The sequence below is a fragment of the Rhipicephalus sanguineus genome, chromosome 11, assembly GCF_013339695.2.
Source record: "Rhipicephalus sanguineus isolate Rsan-2018 chromosome 11, BIME_Rsan_1.4, whole genome shotgun sequence".
In the NCBI taxonomy this organism is placed as follows: domain Eukaryota; kingdom Metazoa; phylum Arthropoda; class Arachnida; order Ixodida; family Ixodidae; genus Rhipicephalus; species Rhipicephalus sanguineus.
Window position 1 is genome coordinate 139,881,836 of NC_051186.1, and position 22,177 is coordinate 139,904,012.

General features: G+C 46.6%; 1 protein-coding gene across 1 annotated transcript; it reads right to left on the reverse strand.

Annotated features, from left to right (window-relative positions):
* Positions 1 to 17,891: 17,891 nt before the first annotated feature.
* Positions 17,892 to 20,759, reverse strand: LOC119375458 (uncharacterized protein K02A2.6-like). Its single transcript, XM_037645634.1, has 2 exons — positions 19,608 to 20,759; positions 17,892 to 18,146 (listed from the first exon to the last, which is right to left on the reverse strand). The coding sequence occupies exons 1-2, from the start codon at positions 20,757 to 20,759 to the stop codon at positions 17,892 to 17,894; spliced, it is 1,407 nt and encodes a 468-aa protein (XP_037501562.1).
* Between the last annotated feature and the right edge of the window lie 1,418 nt (positions 20,760 to 22,177).

Consider the following 22,177-nt stretch of genomic DNA (forward strand, 5'->3'; position numbering starts at 1 on the left):
AATATTAGAGGCCCCAGCACAGACCCATGGGGGACGCCGGATGTGACTTCAAGAAAACCCAATTTAATGCCATTTACAACAATACATTGGCGGCGTTGAAACAAGTAATTTTCAATCCAATTAAGAATTTTTGTCTGTATTTAGCGCTCGTACTTTTCCAAGAAGCAGAAGATGGGAAACAGTGTCAAAGGCCTTGCTGTAATCGAGAAAAATGCAGTCTGTTTGCCCACCCAAGTCTATTTCTGATGCTAGGTCGTTAAAAAACTCAAGAAGCTGCGTTGTACATGAAAAACCTTTACGAAAACCGTGTTGTTTCTTTGTTAATAAATTGTGATCTAATAAATGCTTCATTATAGCCTTGTATATTATATGTTCAATAATCTTGCAGGATATCGATGTAAGCGAAATAGGTCTACAATTCGCGACGTCTTTCTTGGAACCTCCTTTGTGAATTGGGACTACATTTGCTACTTTCCAATCTTCTGGCAACCGACCAGTACCTAACGATTTTTCAAAGATTAAGTAAAGGTAAAGTGAAATTGGATGAGCACACTGTTTTAGAAGTCTTGGAGAAACGCCATCAGGACCCGTAGCTTTACCTTCATCGAGGTTCTCGAGCAAGGCCTCAATGCCACTAACACTAATTTCGAGTGGTTGCATAAAAGGAACACTACTACTTGGCAAAAGTGAGCCTAATGTAGACATAGGAAGAAAGACTGATTGGAAGTAATTATTTAAGCACGTGGCTTTTTCTACATCCTCAGAAAGAGTGTGTCCATTGAAAATAAGTTCATTTATTCCAACAGGATCGGACCCACATCCCTTTAAATATTGCCAAAAAGGTTTAGGATTTGTTCTCATATTTTCATTTAGTCGTTTCAAGAATTGCTTCTTTGCATCTTCTGATACCTCTTTGTACTCATCTTCCAAGGTGCGCTTAGTGAACACAAACAGCACAAACGAAAAGTACAGGACATAAGGCAACGAGCGCAAACTACCAACTGGTTTATTGTCTGAAAAAACGTAACCCCAAGAAAGGGGTGTGTCAAACGAGCATGCGCAGATACTCATAAAACGCAAACGGGGCAGGGCGAAAATGCGGGGGGGGGGGGGTAAGAAGAAAGGAAAAGGTGAAAAAGGAGGGTATGGAGGGAACGCGATCAGAAGAAGCAAGATCTAATCAAAATTAGCTTGTAATTTTCGCGAAATCTACCTCAGCCGCTGTAAGGACGATAGAAGGGGCACTAACACAAGCTTCCTCGCTTCTTCCATAATTTTCAATGTCTCTAAGATTTCTCGGACCGTTTTATCTTCGGAGCGGGCTACTACAGCTGTTCTTTCGAAGAAGGCTTTACATGAACATTTCTTGCAATGTGCCGCTAAGTTACTAGCGGCTGCTAGCTGCTGGCAAGCGTACCGATGCTCTCTTAGCCTTAGGTTAAGGCATCGTCCCGTCTGTCCGACGTACGACCTACCACACGATAACGGTATCTTATACACCACCCCTTTCGTGCACTCTACGAACCTGTCTCTGTGCTTAACATCGCAAATTGGCTTTTGGGTCATTTGACCTGCATTGACCTTTTTGCACAAGCCTTTCAGCTTTTGCGGAGCTGAAAAGATTACGTTAATATCGTGTCGCGCAGCGATTTTCCTCATTCTATGTGAAAGACTGTACGTATGGCAACACGACAGGCCTCTTGCTTTTATCTATAGGTATTTTAGCTATGCTAGGGTCGCGTTTTAGTTCTCCTATCTGCTTTTCACAAATTTGTGTGATCATTCCTTTAGTATAGCCACTGCTCTGAAGTCGCTTAATTTGGGTTGCTACGCTTTCTTCTACCCTGTGGTGGCATGATTTCGCAAGGGCTTGCTTCAGGCACGTGGTTGCGATTCCTCTTTAATTATTTTTGAATGCCCCGAATCGAAAGGAAGAAGCCCTTTTTCCCCGCGCACATTGTACGACCAACAGGTATGTTGATCCCCCATCTCGATTTCTAAGTCAAGGAACTGTAATTTACCTTCCACTGGGAGTTCAAATGTGAATTCCAACCCTTTATGTGCCCTTTCAAATGACTTGACAACACTCTGCGGAGTAAATGTGTCTTTCATGTTTCTTTTGGTGCAAATTAAATAGTCGTCGACGTATCGGAAACATGCGATAATGCCAATTTCGCGTAGACTATCCGACATCTCACGGTTACCCACTGCCAAAAACAAATCTGATAAAACCGGTGCAACGCAAGAACCGATTGGGACACCCTATTTTTGGACGTATAAAAGCCCTTCATGTTCTATCACAGTTGAGTGCAGATAATAGTCCAGAAGGTCGAGGAAACCCGCGACACTGCACTTGCATAAGTCCTGGAACTTGGAAATCCCGAACAGGTCAATGGCGTCCTCAACTGCCCTGACAGTCTCTTTCCTCGGGATATTGTAGAAAAGGTTTTTGACGTCTATTGAGAAACAGTTCACCGGTGGGCTGTCTCGTATGTATTCAATCACTTTGAGGGCGTTGAGAACCCTAAAGGGGTCGTTGACTGGGAGAGAAGAAAGACAACCTTGGAGGAAGCCCGCTAGACAGCGTTGCCATGTACCTTTGTCTTCAACTATCGTCCTGAACGGGTTGCCCGGTTTGTGCGTTTTCACTGAGAAAAACGGCTTCAGGGTCATTTCCTTGCTTTCTTTAATTCTTTTCCCCAGATTTGTAAGGCCCAGTCTTTCGCATGTTTTCACTGCTTCTTTTTTCTTGCAATCCAGCTTTTTACTGTCAGTCTTATTTCTTTTAAACACCTTCAGGATAGATTGCAAGGACAAGTTTGAATACTCGTCCAAACTGATGAGCACAAACGCGTTAGTCTTGTCTGATAGCAGGAGCTTCAAGTCTTTTTCTTTGATTTTTCTGGCCACTCTCGCCAGAGATTGCTCATTCGGCTTCTTAAATACATCAGGGGTAGCGCCTTTGATGCCTTCCTTTATGAACACTGTTTTTTTCTTCTTCCGGTATCCTGTCTGCGATTTTGCGTATCCATGACATCAGCTCGAGTGGCTGAACCTTAGGCTGAATTGCAAACTTAGGTCCTTTCTGCAGCACTTGACATGCGGATGGTGGCAGTTGTTCAGTCGACAGGTTTATAACATTAGTACCTTCTTTTTTACAAGCTTTCTCTTTCCTAGGTAGCGTCTTAAATGATGCTTTCCACAAGGAATTCGCCCTATTTTCGGCAAGGTGAAAGAAATACCTGGTCATATCCCTTGAGGCTTGTCCGTCGAGCTCGCTCTCGCATATTGCAGTGATGTGGTTTCTGAAGAATCGAATTTGTCGCCAGGTTTCCGTCCTGATGATTTTGCTTAGACGTCTCGATGCCTTGTCTGCCGGTGCCAACCTTCCAAACAAGCTTGTCAATATTGGGTTAGTCAAACGGTTTGCGAGAGCGTAGGTGAGCTTCTTCTCTCCCAGTCAACGACCCCTTTAGGGTTCCCAACGCCCTCAAAGTGATTGAATACATACGAGACAGCCCACCGGTGAACTGTTTCTCAATAGACGTCAAAGACCTTTTCTACAATATCCCGAGGAAAGAGACTGTCAGGGCAGTTGAGGACGCCATTGACCTGTTCGGGATTTCCAAGTTCCAGGACTTATGCAAGTGCAGTGTTGCGGGTTTCCTCGACCTTTTGGACTATTATCTGCACTCAACTGTGATAGAACATGAAGGGCTTTTATACGTCCAAAAGAGGGTGTCCCAATCGGATCTTGCGTTGCACCGGTTTTATCAGATTTGTTTTTGGCAGTGGGTAACCGTGAGATGTCGGATAGTCTACGCGAAATTGGCATTATCGCATGTTTCCGATACGTCGACGACTATTTAATTTGCACCAAAAGAAACATGAAAGACACATTTACTCCGCAGAGTGTTGTCAAGTCATTTGAAAGGGCACATAAAGGGTTGGAATTCACATTTGAACTCCCAGTGGAAGGTAAATTACAGTTCCTTGACTTAGAAATCGAGATGGGGGATCAACATACCTGTTGGTTGTACAATGTGCGCGGGGAGAAAGGGCTTCTTCCTTTCGATTCGGGGCATTCAAAAATAATTAAAAGAGGAATCGCAACCACGTGCCTGAAGCAAGCCCTTGCGAAATCATGCCACCACAGGGTAGAAGAAAGCGTAGCAACCCAAATTAAGCGACTTCAGAGCAGTGGCTATCCTAAAGGAATGATCACACAAATTTGTGAAAAGCAGATAGGAGAACTAAAACGCGACCCTAGCATAGCTAAAATACCTATAGATAAAAGCAAGAGGCCTGTCGTGTTGCCATACGTACACAGTCTTTCACATAGAATGAGGAAAATCGCTGCGCGACACGATATTAACGTAATCTTTTCAGCTCCGCAAAAGCTGAAAGGCTTGTGCAAAAAGGTCAATGCAGGTCAAATGACCCAAAAGCCAATTTGCGATGTTAAGCACAGAGACAGGTTCGTAGAGTGCACGAAAGGGGTGGTGTATAAGATACCGTTATCGTGTGGTAGGTCGTACGTCGGACAGACGGGACGATGCCTTAACCTAAGGCTAAGAGAGCATCGGTACGCTTGCCAGCAGCTAGCAGCCGCTAGTAACTTAGCGGCACATTGCAAGAAATGTTCATGTAAAGCCTTCTTCGAAAGAACAGCTGTAGTAGCCCGCTCCGAAGATAAAACGGTCCGAGAAATCTTAGAGACATTGAAAATTATGGAAGAAGGCGAGGAAGCTTGTGTTAGTGCCCCTTCTATCGTCCTTACAGCGGCTGAGGTAGATTTCGCGAAAATTACAAGCTAATTTTGATTAGATCTTGCTTCTTCTGATCGCGTTCCCTCCATACCCTCCTTTTTCACCTTTTCCTTTCTTCTTACCCCCCCCCCCCCGCATTTTCGCCCTGCCCCGTTTGCGTTTTTATGAGTATCTGCGCATGCTCGTTTGACACACCCCTTTCTTGGGGTTACGTTTTTTCAGACAATAAACCAGTTGGTAGTTTGCGCTCGTTGCCTTATGTCCTGTACTTTTTTCGTTTGTGCTGTTTGTGTTCACTAAGCGCACCTTGGAAGATGAATCAACACCAACTAGCCCACCTTATAGCTCTTCTCTTTGTACTCGCGCGTCAGTTCCTGTAGCTTTTCGTAATGAACTTCTCGTTTTGTTTTTTTGTACGTTTTAAATGCCCGCCTTCGTTTCTTAATTATTTTCAGAATACTGTTAGTTACCCATGGTTTTTTACGCTTCTTAAGCCTAGCCGAGTCAATACTTGGTATGAACAGCTCTGAAAATTCAAGTACCTTATTTTTAAATACGTTCCACAAGTATTCTACATCGTGCTCCTCCGCCAAGCACTCAAAAACAGGCAAATAATCGAGAAGTCGTGCGGAAATTGACGTATAGTCGCCTTTATCAAAAAAGAACACTTTTCTACTAGTAAACGTTTTCACTCGTGGAGTTTTTGTTTTAATTTCTGCTACAACAACCTGATGGTCGCTAATACCTGGAATTATATCAACATTACTTACTATATTAGGCGAGTTACAAAAGATAAGATCGAGGGTATGATTAAGTCTCGTGGGTTCCAAGACGTACTGTTTCAACCCGAAAGTATCAATAATGTTTTTCATTTCAAGATTACTACGGCTGGCATGCAACATCTGGCATGAATCATCTTTCCAGTTAAGATCGGGTAAATTAAAATCAACAGCTAACAATATGGTGTGGTCACATACCTCAGAAATGATATCGCCTAATGTTTCTAATACACTGAAATTTGCGCTGGGCGGCCGATAAAATGTCCCAGCCACGAAGGAAAACCGGTTATCTAGTGTAACAGTACACCAAACTGACTCGATTGCGTCATTCCCGATGTCAAGCATAGGGGATGGAAGTGATGAATGAACCAACAAGAAAACACCGCCGCCAAGACTCGTCCTATCTTTGCGATAGGCAGTGTAGTTGTGCGGAAACACCTCACTATCAGTGATAGCCGCGTTGAGCCAAGATTCTGTACCGAACACGATATCTGCCTTTAGATACTCAACCAAGCCAGCGAGCTCATCTACTTTATTTATTACACTTCGACAATTCACTACTACAATAATTAGACCACGATAAGCGTAGGTTACACAATTTTTTGTCATCGTTTAGTCAAGGCGACGACTTCATCCTTTTCATCGTCCCATGTAAATACTTTGCCATTTATAATCAGTTTATCGGCTTTTAGCTTAACCTGGTTCTTTTTATCTGCCTTTCTCACTTTACCGTATTCCCAAAGTTTCTTTCGCAACCTACGTGTTTCAAAAGAAACATCCTGGTTAACGCTGTACGGTGTACCTTTGAAGTTGCTAGATTTTTTCAAAACGGCCTCTTTTTCTTTCTCGGATGAAAAGTTCACAATAATGGGACGTTTTCTCCGTTCATTAAAACGGCCTACACGATGTGCCCTTTGAATTGTCGTCAGGTCATATCCCAGTTGTGCAGTGCAGATGCCTTTTACCAGTGCTTCCGACTGTTCCCAAGTTTCATGCTGGTCATTATCATCTATGCCATAAAACACAAGGTTCATTCTGCGGCCTCTGTTCTCAAGATCATTGTTTTTCTTCTGCAGAACTCTCACTTGATGAGTTAGATCCTTAATTACAGTGGCTTGCTCTTCTACCAATTTCACAACGCTGTCTATGTGGCCCTGAGTCACCTCTAGCTTGCTCTTGATTTCAGCCATCTTAGTATCACTGTTAGTTATTCTAGCATCTATATTCTCTAACTTAGTCATAATAGTATCCTGCAAATTCTTCAAATAATCCATTTCACCTTTATCGAAAGGCCCAGGATTGAGCTCAATGTCTCCAGAAAGCAACAAAAGAAGAGCGAGATATAGCACTCGGTTCAAAATGAAACGAAAACTTTTCCTATTAAATGTAGAGCATGCAGTACACGGAACACGCGACGCAGTACACGAAACACATGCCTTTGTGGGTGGAGCCGGCAACGCTACAATTTCTTTAGGAATTTCAAGCATACGAATAGTACTAACCTGCAAGAGTAGGAATAGCTTTAGCTTCATGTCGGCAAGCGTGCCGGCTCCAATTCCCACGCAGCCAAGGTGTCGCGCCGATATATACGCCAGTTCTGGGTCACGTGGTATTCCACACACGTAACAGTCGCCGACGAAATCGTCAACGCTAGCGTCCCAGCGAGCACTGCAGTATTCCTCGTCCAGCGATGAAAATGCTTCAGCTGACGGCACTTCGCGTGGTGGATCCAAAGCTGGGTTGGCAGTGCATAGGTGATCCGCACGTCCACCGTACGGCTGATGGGCAGTTTCCGTCCAAAAGGCAGCAAAAGCCTGCAAGAGTAGGAATAGCTTTAGCTTCATGTCGGCAAGCGTGCCGGCTCCAATTCCCTCCAATTCACTCGAGCATTGCAGAGGAGGCTATCGCTCAGTAGAGGCTCTATAACATTACAGCAATCTATCATGATTTTATTTCGTTCTGCCTGGCCTGAAATTTAAGTAATCCGTGGCACAAATATGGGCGGGAACAAGTGAACGTATTATAGCCCGATCAAATGCTCTCGTTTTTCAGGAAATTCAGTTTCTTTCTTTGAAAACGAATAGCATCGCCACTGCTCCATATTCAAGCTGCTGTGAGTTGATGAGTGGGCTGAAGTGTCCGGTATTTTAGTTGTACCTAGCCAGGTCAGGTAAAATAGATTCCCACTTTAGTCTCCGATTAGCCTGCTTCACTTGGCTTATCCTATGGTAGCCTGCAGCGATCGTGGTGGCTTGTAACAAGGTAGCGGACTCAAGCACATCGAGAAGCCCAACCTTCAAGTTTGCCCCGTTACTTGATCTACCTCACCAGGGAGATGATCAGCGTTTTTATGGCACATTGAATATTTTCGACGAGTAGCGAGGAACCAATGACAAACAATACGCTGTATTGAAAATAGTTCATTATTATTATTTTTTACGCAGTCATGCGTACGTGGTAATTACGCGCTGGGTCACTTATGCGTCATTTGTTGTGTCGTTTTAAGAGCAGGTGCTGTGAGCATGACCCAGAAAATTTCAACCAATCATTAACAGCTAACGACCTATACGGAAGGAAACAATGCGGGGTAGTTTAATGTTATAATCGCCCACATTTTTTCAAAGGAAAATTTGAGATTACACAATTTACGTAGGCTATTTACTTGGGAGGAACCGGAGGGCAGGAGTAAAGGGCCACTTTACCGCTTTTCCGTCCACCCCCCACCAAAGCTTGAAAAAGTAGGAGACCAAGGGACGACACCTAGTATATAAGTTCGTAGTCATTTATAATCTTATAACTATACACAACCTGCTCAATGTGGTTTGCTTAAGTATTAATAGACTGAACTTGGTCTTCTTCTTAAGAAAGACTTTATATTAGAGGGCTCTAACAGTAAAGAAACTGGCACTCGGCTCATCCTGAAGACTTCTGCGAAGTACCTTGCTTTGTCAGCCACATGTTTTGTTTAATAAGTGAGAACTTAAGGTACTAGAGTCATAGCAGGTTCTTCATACTCATCGTGTCTACAACGCCAAACTAAGGCTGGGAAGTTTGCTTATGCAATGCTCAGATGATCAGGTTAAATTTGGGTGTGCTTTTTAAGCTTCACGGCAGGGGCGTAGCTAGGGGGGGTTGGGGGGTGCAACCCCCCCCCCCCAAATTTTTCAGTTTTGCTGGCGTATATACAACTGCACACACGAACATACATAAAGTATGGTTGAACCCCCCCCCCCCCCCGCCGCCCCCCCCCCAAAATCACAGCATATCCACGGAGTGAATGATGATGAGTGGGCGAAGCTGCGGAGGTTCATCGGTAAACCGTGAATCTTCCGTGAATTCTGCCCAGTACATCATCACCGACGTGAGATCGGGCGCGTTTATACTAAAGGTTCGATGAGAGTTATGACGACTTGCAGCTCACTTTAATTTTACATGTACGCTGTGAATTTTCATTGTTTCGAAAACCATTGCTTTAGAAAACATCTGGCGTCTTTCGTTAAGCAGCTGGCGTCTTTTCGTTTTGCTTTAGAAACATCTGGCGTCTTTTCGTTTTGCTTTTAGAAAACATCTGGCGTCTTTCGTTGGTTTATTTCATCAATCAACGGCGTTTTGAACAAAATTTTATTGTTTAATCACGCACAGGAGAAATCTCACCAGGCACTACCTTCGAGGTAAACAATGGCTGCTAATGGGAATGAGAGACAGAAAAAGTCGGCTTTTAGCTAACACTTACACTTCTACTTCTACTAACGTTTCCTACTGGAACATGCCAATGGCTGCTAATGGGGAATGAGAGACAGAAGAATTCGGCTTTTAGTTAACGCGCACGCTGCGAATTTTTTATTGTTCAACAACGCACAGGAGAAATCTCCCACCGGCACCACCTTGGAGGTCAAGATCTGGTACTAGCGTTACGACTCGTTACGCACTACGAGGGACGAACGGGTGCCGCTTTAAGGAGCTTCGCCCCTAAAAAATTTCTGGCTACGCGCCTGCTTCACGGTAATATTTCCGAAATGTTATTAAACACTGCTGTGTTGTCGCGGTATAGGGTGACCGAGCCTGCACAATCTGTGCAGATTCTTCCTTAATTTAAAACAAACAGTTTTGAAAAGCAAGTCATCTGACCAGCTCTATGAATATAAGAAATCACCTCAAATCATATATATACATATATACACGGCGGAAAGAGTAAGCAATGCCAGCCCCCCCCCCCCCCCCCCCCACTCGCGAACGAGTTGACGCGCGATTGGGTAAACATTACATTCGTATTCCTGTGATTAAGCAATCAAGCATTGCTCAGCCCCGTGGTAATACGCTAACGAAAGTTACATGTGATATTCACATTGTCACACCATAAGGTGTACTTCGTTTTGATAATACTGATGTCTGTGCTCTAACGTGAGTGTTGACCTTGACGTTATGTCAAACCATAAGTTACCTAGTGTAGTCACCGGTAGATGCCATTGTAGTGGACGTTCCTGGTAAGCCCATGCTGTGCACAGAACTACTGAACTTAATGTCAATCCACCTCGTAACGCTTGGCTCAACCAAAAAAATGAAACATAGACAGTTACTCGCCGGCTGCATTGCATGGAATCGATTCCCACGAGGCATGGGATCTGCCGAAGTTTTCACAATGTTCATTTACTACAGTCGCCTCTGCCCTATCTCTAATAACGCAATGCATGGCTTTGAGCTAACGGAACGATTTTGCCTAAGACTGAAGAACTGTTAGCTGACTTCATGATTATGCAACTTTGCAACTAACAGCTTTTTGAAGCAGTCATTGTGGAAATAGAGAATCTCTGTTTCAGTCAGGGGATATCAGAAGGAGGCTTAAACTTTTTAGACCCATGCCATGAATTCTGACATGTTTTCCAGTCCTCGGAGGGCCCCCTAAACCCGGAGGGCCTGGTTCATTTGAACCTTTTGAACCCTGGATAATCCGCCCTTGCTCTGAAAGATTCATGGAAAAACAGTTATGGCATATTTATCATGTTATAATGCAGCCACACTGAGTTGCACATTTATCCAAAATGATTAATTATTTTTAATCAAAACTAATTAAGTTATGCCTCGAATAAAATTTCACTCATTTATCTTAAATGAACTTTAAGAGAAGAGTAAATATGGTGAGTGTTTTCTCACAATTTTTGTGTAAGGCATAACTGCCTCTAGGCATTACAGGGTTAATGACGCTACGGAACTATGCTTGTGGAACGTGAATATATCTGAACCATACAAATGCTTTACCGTAAAATCCCGAGCAAGCGTCCGCTCCCTTTTTCGGGGGATTTCAAATATTCACCATTTTCACTGTTTCATCACTGTTTTTATTCACCCGACGAGAATTAATAAAAACAGAAAATGCATGCACATTCAATAAAGCATTACATTAGAAGCACGGGCGTGCATTCTTTATTCTTAGTGGCTCTTCCACCGCCACCTTGAATATTTATCCATGACCAAGCAAGAGCCCCCCCCCTCCTTCCAAATCTTGTTAGATTTTCCTTCACCGTAGGGGGAGGGGGCACTTGCTCGGGATTTCACGGTAGACAGAACACATCTAGTGCAAATAAAACGCTTAATGCTATGAAGGATCTGTTCAAATATTTTATGATCATGGCACAGAAGCTTCCTGTAGGAAACATGTAAGGCCAACATGGAGAATTGCACACATCAGGGAAGTTCCGACACTGTAAGTATTCTAGGGGTGCGCAAATATTGACATATTCAACGATTTCACATACCGAATTGCACACTATTGTATTTGATTCAATAGCCATTAGTATTTATAAAACTGAATTTTTTTAGTAGTTTACTAATCCTTCGAAACGTGAAGTGCACCGAAATGAACAGAAAACTTGCACAATAGAATCATTTATTTCATCCCTGCTGGAACATTAAAGCAAAAACATGAGAGCTTATGTCGTTCAGCTGGCTACCTTGCTTTGGGAAAATGACTTTACCATTACCAGCTATACTATAATTATTTACCCTTTTTGAACAGCTCCTGTGTTTCTGCTTTGAAAATTTATAGGAATCCTTAGCTATGCCCTAAAAGGACCGAAAACCAATTTTTAAGGTGCCTGCTTTTTTTTATCGCAGCGAAATCATCCTAGCAACAGGGAAATGGTGATGGAGCACTGTGTCGAAATTTGTTGCTTATGGAGTCTTATACGCAACACATGTTGCAAACAGGGGCCAACAGCCATTGAATGTATCTGCACCATTTTCCGCCACAACAAAGCACATGTGTGAAACACCTGAGAGACGCCGCATGCATGCACCACGGTTAAATGCAGGTTCTCTATTGCCGTGAAGGAAGCCCCCACTTCTCAGCATCAACTTCTTTTACTGCGTAATAAGCAAATAATAAAGTGGGGATGCATTTTTATATACCGACTGTAATTTTAAACCCGAGTTATGATTATCTGAGCAGCAGCAGGCAACATACAGCAATTTAAGTACTTCAAAACTCAGTACAAATTAAGGCTTCACCACCAGGCGACACCGCATTGCAGTTGCTGCAATTTTCAAACCCACCTGAAGCATACATATCCTACTAAAATCGTGAAAGGGTGCTCGATTCCATCACTATAATTCAAGGTCTTTCCAGATACACAAAGGTTCATTTACGTGTTCTGTCCATTTGTCAGTCCTTTTAAGATAAATGTATGTGAAAGCCATGACGTTTGTTAGTCTAACACGGAACCAAAAGAATACAACAGCCCACGAATGTAATTTGGCAGAGGCTGTAAAAGTTGTGGGGAACCCTCGAAAATCGCCAGATCACCACCCTCGCCCATGTCAGCACCGACGGTGACAAGGCACAACAGCGAGGGCCACTGCGCAGGCGCCCGGATGCAGACATGCTTTATAAGCGGGTACGGCGAACGGTCAAGGGGGAGTGCTCGGCGAACTTGCTTGAGGTGTGCGTGTGTGCGCGACGTGCGGTCCGCCGGGGCAAAGGTTAGCTGGACCGCCGCAGAAGTGTTCTTGGAAGTTTGGTTTTATGCATTTTCATTTGTTGACCTAACAGTTTTAAAGCTTTATTAATAAATGGTTTGTTGAGTTGAAAAAAGAAGAAAGAAAGAAAAAACTGGCGCCCAACGTGAAATCGGCCCCGTCTACTGCCAGCAAGAATGGAGGCTGCGCTGCAAAAGCTGCTGGAGACCATGGAGCGCCTCGACGTGGCTTCCGCAGTGTACTGCGCGGCGAGGGGCCACGCCGAATCCGCAGCCTATTGCGCGGCGAAGGGCGTGGTGGTCCCAACGATGAACTTCGGATGGCTGACGGCCCCGGTTGGGCGGAACTGCATGCCGGCGCAAGAGGAGCCCGAAGGCGAGGTGGTCAACGTCGCGAAGAAGGACGACGCCGACAGCGGTGACGCGGGAACAGGCCAGGACGAGTGCCATTTAAAGGGAGACGACAGGGATGACGCCAGGGAAGAGAACGTTTTGGCTGCAACGGAAGGTGGAAACGCCACCAACGAGGGTGAGGCGGCCTTGGTGATGCAGACCGACCACATCGTCGACTTGAACACGGGCGTGGCCGCGAGGATGGATGAGGACCTAGCCTCCACGACGTCGAGATTGTTGACTTCGACACATGTCACTGCTTCCGACTCGACGACGGACGGCAGTCAAGACCATGGCTCTGGTCAAGACGCCGCGCCTCCAAGGGATGGCGAAGCATTATGGGCCCGAGAAGGAGGACAAAGATGGCGGTGATGCTGAGGGCAACGACCAGGCCGGCGTGATGATGAAGGCGAGTACAGAGACGCCGATACCAGCCGCAGAGACCGGGAACGAGAGAATCGCCACGAGAACGGCTGCAGCATCTGTGGCGGAGGCCAAGGATCCCGCCGAAGGCAGCAGCGCCGTGGCCAAGAGGGCCGCTTCGTCTGTGACAAGGGCTGCCGGCACAGATGCTAATTCGACGCCCAACGCAGCCACGGACGAGCAGCACGTGGGCAACCTGCGGGGCAGTGGGCTAGCCAGCACAACGCCAGCAGCCGACCTGAAGCCGCTGTTCAGTAAGCGTGATGAGGTGATGCCCGCCAAGACGCCCAGCGCACACAGTCACGGCTTCACCATGGTGAGCCCCGCGGAGGAAGCGGACAAGTGCGTCCAGCGCTTGCACTGCCCCGAACGAAACGGGAAGATGCTCTCTGTCGAGCGCACGAAGCACGAGCCCAGTGGTGCCCTACGCAAGCCTGCGACTAAGACCGGAGCTGCTGCGTGGGGAACCGCCAAAACCAAGGACGTCGTCAAGGGAGGCGGTGAGGCGACGCCTTCTTTGGAGAGGGGGAATGTGTGGGGAACCCTCGAAAATCGCCAGATCACCACCCTCGCCCATGTCAGCACCGGCGGTGACAAGGCACAACAGCGAGGGCCACTGCGCAGGCGCCCGGATGCAGGCATGCTTTATAAGCGGGCACGGCGAACGGTCAAGGGGGAGCGCTCGGCGAACTTGCTTGAGGTGTGCGTGTGTGCGCGACGTGCGGTCCGCCGGGGCCAAGGTTAGCTGGACCGGCGCAGAAGTGTTCTTGGAAGTTTGGTTTTATGCATTTTCATTTGTTGACCTAACAGTTTTAAAGCTTTATTAATAAATGGTTTGCTGAGTTGCGTCGACGAGCGGCCCCAATTCATTGGAGTGGACGGGGAACCCCACAAAGTTCACATTCAATCAGTCATTCATACCCTACCATGCCAATTTTTGCACATAACAAGTGAATGAGACACAAGGGGCGAGTGGCACATCATGTGCCATCCACACGCCCTCACCATTAGGTTGGGTACCTTGTCTTCTCAGCCATGGCTCAATAGTAGCAGTGCCGTTTCAGGACATGATACGTTTGCCAGTCTTCGATTTTTTAACGATATTTTCTGTATTTCTGTGCCATAATTTTGTAACACATTTTCTGCCACCATTTCGTCAGTACAGCCTTCACGTGAGCCTTGTAAGGCTTGCACATTAAAAAGCCGGCAAACACACATATTTTTACTTCCCCTTCATGTCAATAAACTTAAAGTGATAGCAGTAGAAGCAATCCAGTAAGCACGACATATAACATACCCGTGTGGATCTTCATGTCAATAAACTTAAAGTGATAGCAGTACAAGCAATCCACTAAGCACGACATATAACATACCTGTGTGGATGTAAACTGCATTGCAAATTCATCGCAACTATGCGCATTTTAACCTTATGAGAGCTATCTTTTTTTCCACACCCAATTGGCCACGAAATCAACATCACAGTGAAAAAAAGTATTGTACGCACAGGAAAAAACAATGTAGACTCCTTGAAAATGGGGGCAAGCAAAGCTCGGCGTGGGCGTACTTCTTTCTTTATTTTTCTATATTTTCTCTCTTTCCCCTCTCTCTTTTTTATTGCATGCCTTTTTATTTCTTTGTTCCTTTCCCTCTTTTATCTTTTCCCATTTTTCCTTTCTTTCTGTCTATCGACCTTTGCTTCATACTTTCTTTTCTTCCCAGGTGATAATAGAGAGTTTGAGAATTGGGGCCCCAAGGAGCTTGGGGACCCAAGGAGCTTGCCAGCCGCCAGGGCGCATGCGCAGAACCCAAGCCACTCTTGGGCTCTTGCGCTCGCGTTGACCAGAGACGCAAAAATTGAAAACTAGCGTGGGGCCCTAAGGCGTCTTGGGTCACCAGCGAGAAGACACAGACACAGCGTGGGCCACGGCGCATTATGGCCCGCGTCTCGCATGATTTTAAATTTCGTCACGCGTGGCGCTCCGTGCGCTTGACCCAACGCAGCCTGCGTTGGCCCAATTCTCAAACTCTGCTGATCATCCAAACGCAAGAGCAGGCTGCCCAACGCAGCTTGGGGGCCCAGTGTCTTGGATCCCCAATTCTCAACCTCTCTAATATTCCATGGTGGTTTTAGCTACTTTTAACGGGAACCATCTGAGACCAGGTGATAGAGAAATCAATCAGGTGATAGAGAAATACGCGGAATACAACCAACCCCTATACATATATCCTTCATAGATTACGAGAAGGCATTTGATTCGGTGGAGACGTCAGCAGTCATGCAGGCACTGCGGAATCAGGGCATCGACGAAGCCTATATAAACATAATGGAAGAAATCTACAGCGGATCCAGAGCCACTATAGTCCTCCATAAAGAAAGCGACAGAATCCCAATAAAGAAGGGCGTACGGCAGGGAGACACGATCTCTCCAATGTTATTCACCGCGTGTTTACAGGAGGTTTTCAGGGCCCTAGATTGGGAAGAATTAGGGATAAGAGTTAATGGAGCGTATCTCAGTAACCTGCGATTCGCTGATGACATTGCATTGATGAGTAATGCGGGAGACGAATTACAGCTCATGATTACTGAACTAGATACGGAAAGTAGAAGAGTAGGTCTGAAAATCAATATGCATAAAACTAAAGTAATGTGGAACAATCTTGGCAGAGAAGAGCGCTTTGCAATAGGTGGCGAGACACTGGAAGTTGTAAAGGAGTACGTCTACTTAGGACAGGTAGTAACCGCGGAGCCGAACCATGAGAGTGAAATAACTAGAAGAATAAGGATGGGATGGGGCTCATTCGGCAAGCATTGTCAAATCATGAATGGTAGTCTACCACTATCCCTCAAGAGGAAGGTATATAACAGCTGCATCTTACCGGTACTTACCTACGGAGCAGAAACCTGGAGACTTACAAAGAGGGTTCAACTTAAATTGAGGACGACGCAGCGAGCGATGGAAAGGAAAATGATAGGTGCAACCTTAAGCGACAGGAAGAGAGCAGAGTGGGTCAGGGAGCAAACGGGGGTTAAGGACATCATAGTTGAAATTAAGAAGAAGAAATGGATATGGGCCGGGCACGTAGCACGTCGGCAGGATAACCGGTGGTCATTAAGGGTAACTGACTGGATTCCAAGAGATAGCAAACGCGTGAGGGGGAGACAGAAAATTAGGTGGGTAGATGAGATTAAGAAGTTTGTAGGTATAACGTGGCAGCAGAAAGCACAGGACCGGGTTGATTGGCGGAACATGGGGGAGGCCTTTGCCCTGCAGTGGGCGTAGACAGGCTGATGATGATGATGATGATCTGAGACCAAGTATAAGCCAACAGGTTACCCGCTGGTTCGTGTTGCTTTTCAGCATGAAACACTCCAGCCTGAAAATGGAACCAGCTGAAACCAGTTGGTCTGTAAATGGAATCAGCTGAAACCATTTGTCCTTATAGTGGAACAAGCTGTCCAAGAATAAAGCGAGCTGTAACCAGTTGGTCCGGAAATGAAACATTTAATCTTCAACCTGTAACGACCTAGAACCAGTCGGTCTGGAAATGAATTAAACCAAAAGGATGGACTGCCGGGCGAGTTGGTACCTCATTTTAGAACAGATTCAAGCGGGTGATCCATGTGTCACGAAACCCTCGGTCACGTAACTTGCCGTAGAGCTAGACTACCTGGAAGTGCGTCACTGAAACAATCTTTGTCTTGTCATGATTTTTAACACGTGTTCATCAAACCACACATATATGTTTGTTGTTTCAATAAACTCTGAGTAGATAATTTGTGCCGTGTTTCTTTCTCCTGTGTTATTGTTCTTTCGTGCACCAACATTCTAAAAATTAAACCAAGTGGCCTGGAGCCCGAACGTACATACTAGCTGATCAATGCTTGAAAAACGCAGAAAGACAGGCGTAAAGAAGGGTATAAACACAGGACGACGTGCTACCAACAAGTGAATTTTCATTGAAGAGACAGTTGCTTAAACCACCACATCATCTGTTGGCACGTGTCTTTGTAAGTACCCTATCTCAGTATCATGCAAACTGATAGAGGGATGGCTTATGCACCTCGAACCCTCCCAGCTGATGTGAAAGACCTCAGTAATTTTCCTCTGAGTTTTCCCAAGATGCCTGTACACCACTGTGGTTATTTCAAACACAAGCCTGCACCCGCTTTCGCTGCAGTCCTTGCAGTGTATGGCTAAGTGTGTGAAAGACCTGCCGATCAAGGAACGAGCTGTGTTGTTCTCTTAATTAGTCCCGGACAGCGGGAACAGAGCAACAACATTTTATTCACGGTTTCGTTACACACATTTGCCAGACCACATAGTTCAGCCAACAACCCCCCCCCCACACACACACTTGGTTTTGAACATCACCACTTCACACCACACACACAAGCACGTCGTTCTCACAAGTCCAAACGAGTTGGAGGTCGCCGCGCACGAACTGGTCGCCAAGGTAAGGCTTGCAGTGAAGATGCTGAGCCAGCTTGCGTGTCGCCGGTGTCCCACCACATCTCTTGCTCCCTTGGTCTTTCCGAGTGTCTTTTCCGCATCTGATCAAAGTGCCGGGTTATTGTGCCCATAGCTATCAAGATGCTTGCCATTCGGTTGCCATTCGGTTGGTGGTGCCACTGATCCACCTTGGTCCCTTGCCAAAATTTCGAGCAAGAACTGCCTCTCCAGGTGACCATTTCCTTTCTGTGTTTTTGTCCGTAGTAGGCACGAGATAGTCTGCCTTGTGCAGTAGCAGGTCGAGCCGTCCTCTGGGTCTGAAGGTGAGAAGCATTTCCGCAGGGGCTTTGTCTCTGTTACCTGATGGTGTGCGCCTATGGGTGTGAAGCCAACGGTTCAGTCGTGCAACTAACGTACGATCTGTTTGCCTCTTTAGGCCATCCTTTACTGCTCTTAGAGCCCTTTCGGCCAGCCCGTTTGACTGCGGGTGGAACGACGGTGCAGTACGGAAATGGCGTATGCCATTTTCGATCACAAATTCCCTGAACTCTGCACTGCAGAATGATGTGCCGTTATCCGACACGAGGCAGGTGGGCAAACCAAACCGTGCAAAAATGTCTCGCAAGGTTTCAATCGTTGCTGCTGATGTTGCTGTCTGTGTGTACAGCTTCAATCCACCCAGAGTAGCTATCGACCACAACCAGGATCATTTTGTCCTCAATTGGACCAGCATAATCGATATGTACTCGAGAGAGAAGAAACGTTTATTTATTCAAATCAGGGCTTGGAATTTTTAGGGTGGTTGGTGCCCCTCTTCCAGGACCCCACTGGCTGCAGCGGCTCACCGAGCCTGGTCAAGGGTCGCCAGTTGGCTTCCCATTTCCAGTTCCGTGAGCCGCGCCTCCCACGACTAATTCAGGAAATGGGTGTTCAACAGAGGCGAGATGGCAGCCTCCGGACGTTGCGTGCGCTGATATGTAATGTGTTCCAAGGTCCTGCATTTCCTGTTCCACTTTGCTTGCTGGCAACGGAAGGCGACTGAGGGAATCGGCATTCTGGTTCCGGGAGCCGGGCTTATACCGAATGACGTATTTGTGCGCACCCAGAGTCATTGCCCATCGTTGAATGCGTGCAGCAGCAGTGCTTGGAATTGGGCGGTTTTCCTTGAACAAACCTACCAAGGGCTCGTGGTCAGTTTTCAGGGTGAACTCCCGACACAGCAAATAAGTTTTCTTGGCAATGAAGGGAAGGCTAGAGAGCCGAACTACGCGTGTGCTACTGCTGAAGATTGTAGTCCCACAATCGCGTCCGTGTTTTCTGCATGAGAATAAAAAAAAAACTCTATTACTTTATTTTCTACGGGGCATTGTTTGAAGAGAGGGTCAAGCGCACACCAAGGAGATATTTATATTTGTCTTGCTTTATGCAGCGTCATTTCGCGTGTTTGCACCTGTGAAAACGTCGCACCTTTTATGTGCACCTCACAGTCAAAATGGCGTCTTCGTCCTCAGGTGACCGCTCGTCACCCTCCAGCTTTTCCGACGGCTCGCCGAGGGAGCTTGTGACGAATTTCACTAACAAATGGCTGTGTAAGCCTGTGACGGCCGCTCGAATAATCAAATGGCCGTCACAGGAGGTACGGAAGGTTCACAAACCTAAACTCAATTCGAAACGTGCGCCGAACCGGACTACTTCGCGGAGCAGTACATGTGCAGGAGTTCCGCCCCCGTAGCCTTTCCTTCATTGCCAAGAAAAGTTGTCCGCGAGACCGAAATACAATAGGTCTTTCGGTGCCATTGATGACATGTGATAGCACTGCACCGATGCCTTGTGGGGACGCATCACATTCGAGTACTCTTCTGTGGGGTCAAAATGGACTACCAGGTCTGAGTTTTTCAGAGCACTCTTTGCATTGCTAAAGGCCTCTTTTTCCAACGCTGTCAACCTCCACGTTGCATTTTGCTGAAGAAGTTGGTACAGTGGTGCCAGAACAGTTGACATGTTTGGAAGGAAACTGCGGTAGTAGGTGATCAACCCTAGGAACGACCTAAGTTCCTGGACATTCTGGGGTGCAGGAGGTTGCATGATGGCTTCCATTTTTCTTTCTGATGAATGCAAGCCCTCCCGGTCAATACGATGTCCAAGGTAGGTCACCTCCCTTGCACCAAAAACGCACTTGTCCTCCCGCAGTTGAATTCCATTTTCACGGAAGACCTGTAGCACACTTCTCACCGTCTTTCCATAGCTATCTTCAGGCTCTGAAATAAGCACATCGTCCAAAAAGACCCGAGTGCCTGGGATGCCTTGCAGAAGAGCTTCCATCCTTCTTTGAAAGATTGCCAGAGCTGAGGCGATGCCGTATGGAAGCCCGTTGTATGCAAATAGACCTTTGTGGCTATTCAACACTGCAACTTTTTTTGCCTCCTCACTCAACGGTATGTGACAGTATGCTTCACGAAGATCCAATTTGGAGAACCAGTAGCCTCCTTTCAGTGATGCAAAGATGTCTTCAACCTTGGGAAGAGGATATTGGTCAATGTCACATGCAGGGTTGACTGAGACCTTGAAGTCTCCACAGATTCTCAGAGTTCCGTCTGGTTTCACAACTGGAACAATAGGTGTTGCCCACTTGCTGTGGCTGATGGGGGTCAAAATCCCTTGTTGGCACGTGCGTTCCAGTTCTGCCGCAACCTTATTGAGGAGTGCATATGGGAGTGAGCGAGCTTTCAGGAATCTGGGGTTAGCATCCTTCTTAAGGGCAATGTTGACTGGTGGCCCTCTCATCAGACCTGTACCTGGCTGGAACAAATCTTTGAAGTCTGCCTTGAACTTCATTGTAGTTGCAGAGGTATATTCGGTCGAGCCTAGGACTGCTCCCACCTGAATGTCGTGCATGAGACCCAGTCCCAGAATCACATCACGGCCACAAAGTGCTGGTCCCGAACATTTCACAACGAACAGTTCAGTTGCCATTTGTCGACCTTGGTGCTCAACTGTCATGTTCAGTACTCCACAGACAGGCAGCTGTCCCAGGTAGCAGCGAAGTTCTCTTCCAGTTTTTTCCAACTTGGCGCGTGGTGTGGAGGACAGCCAACCCTTTCTCACATTACGTGGGAATGTTAATTAAGGCCCCCAAAAATTAACTCGCCTCAGATTCCGGCGCAAATATTCAGGACGGAGCAGTGGGAGACCCTGCTCGCCAGCGAGGAAAAGGAGGCCCAAGTGGCTCTCCTGCACCAGGCGCGGCGGGCTGCTGAGGCCAGTGGAGCCCTGGACTAGGGGCCCCACCCACCTGCTTCTCAAACCCCTCTTCTTTTTTAATAAACGTTTTTCAATTCAATTCAATTCCAACTTGGGCCACTGGTTCGCATGAGCGCGGTACGTGTCCTCCGAAATTATGCAAACAGGAGACCCAGTGTCAATTTGCATACTGAGGAGTTCGCCGCCCCAGCTGAGTGTTTGTAAACTGGCTTCACGACACTGGTTGTCGATGTGATAGTGACTGTGAATATGTCGATGACTTGTTCAGTTCTCCTGAAAGTTAGGTTTTCCCTGTTTCTTGCCTCCCAAACAGCTCGCTGCCAAGTGTCCTCGTTTTTGGCACTTGAAACATGTTGAGTTTTTGTGTGGACAGTTTGGAGGTTCGTGTGAGCAGGCACCGCAGCGAATACATGGTTGTGGTTTTCGGACTTCCGAGGTTTGACCTGAGCGACCCTTCTTCACGTGCAGGCCGATCACAAATCTGTCCCTGAGGTTGCGCTCTAGAGCCGAACCGAATCCACAGTTGTCCGCGATCTTCTGCAGCTCCGCTAGTACTCCGACACTTTTTCGCCTGCATTCTGCACCCTAGTTTGAAATCGAAACGTTTCATAGATTTCCGAAGGCGTCGGACTCAAGTGCTGGGTGAGCAGGGCGATAATGGCGTCGTATGGCTCGTCGAGCGGTTTCTTTGGCGCCAGCAGGTTCCTCAAGCGGCCGTACAACTCGGGAGTCAGACATGTGATGAGAATGGAGCGTTTCCGAGACTCATCTGATATGCCGCTGGTGTCGAAGTACGCTTCCAGCCTTTCCGTGTAGTTTGTCCAAGTTTCCGCAGCAGCGTCGCACCGTCGAACTGCGGTGGAGGCGAGGTGAATGCGGGTGCCGCCATTTTTGACAACGGTTGACATGTGCCGCTGGTCGCTGTCACGATCCTCGTAGGTTTGGCGTACCTTACAGTTCAGCGGTGATCCCCGTGATCCCCTCTTTCCTATTATTATTGCATCAGGAATGCAGTAATTAGTTCCGGACGGCGGGAGCGGAGCAACAACGTTTTATTCACGGATTCGTTACGCACAGTTGCCAGCCAGACCACAAAGCCTTCGAATCGAAAGCAGCTCGTACCAAATTTT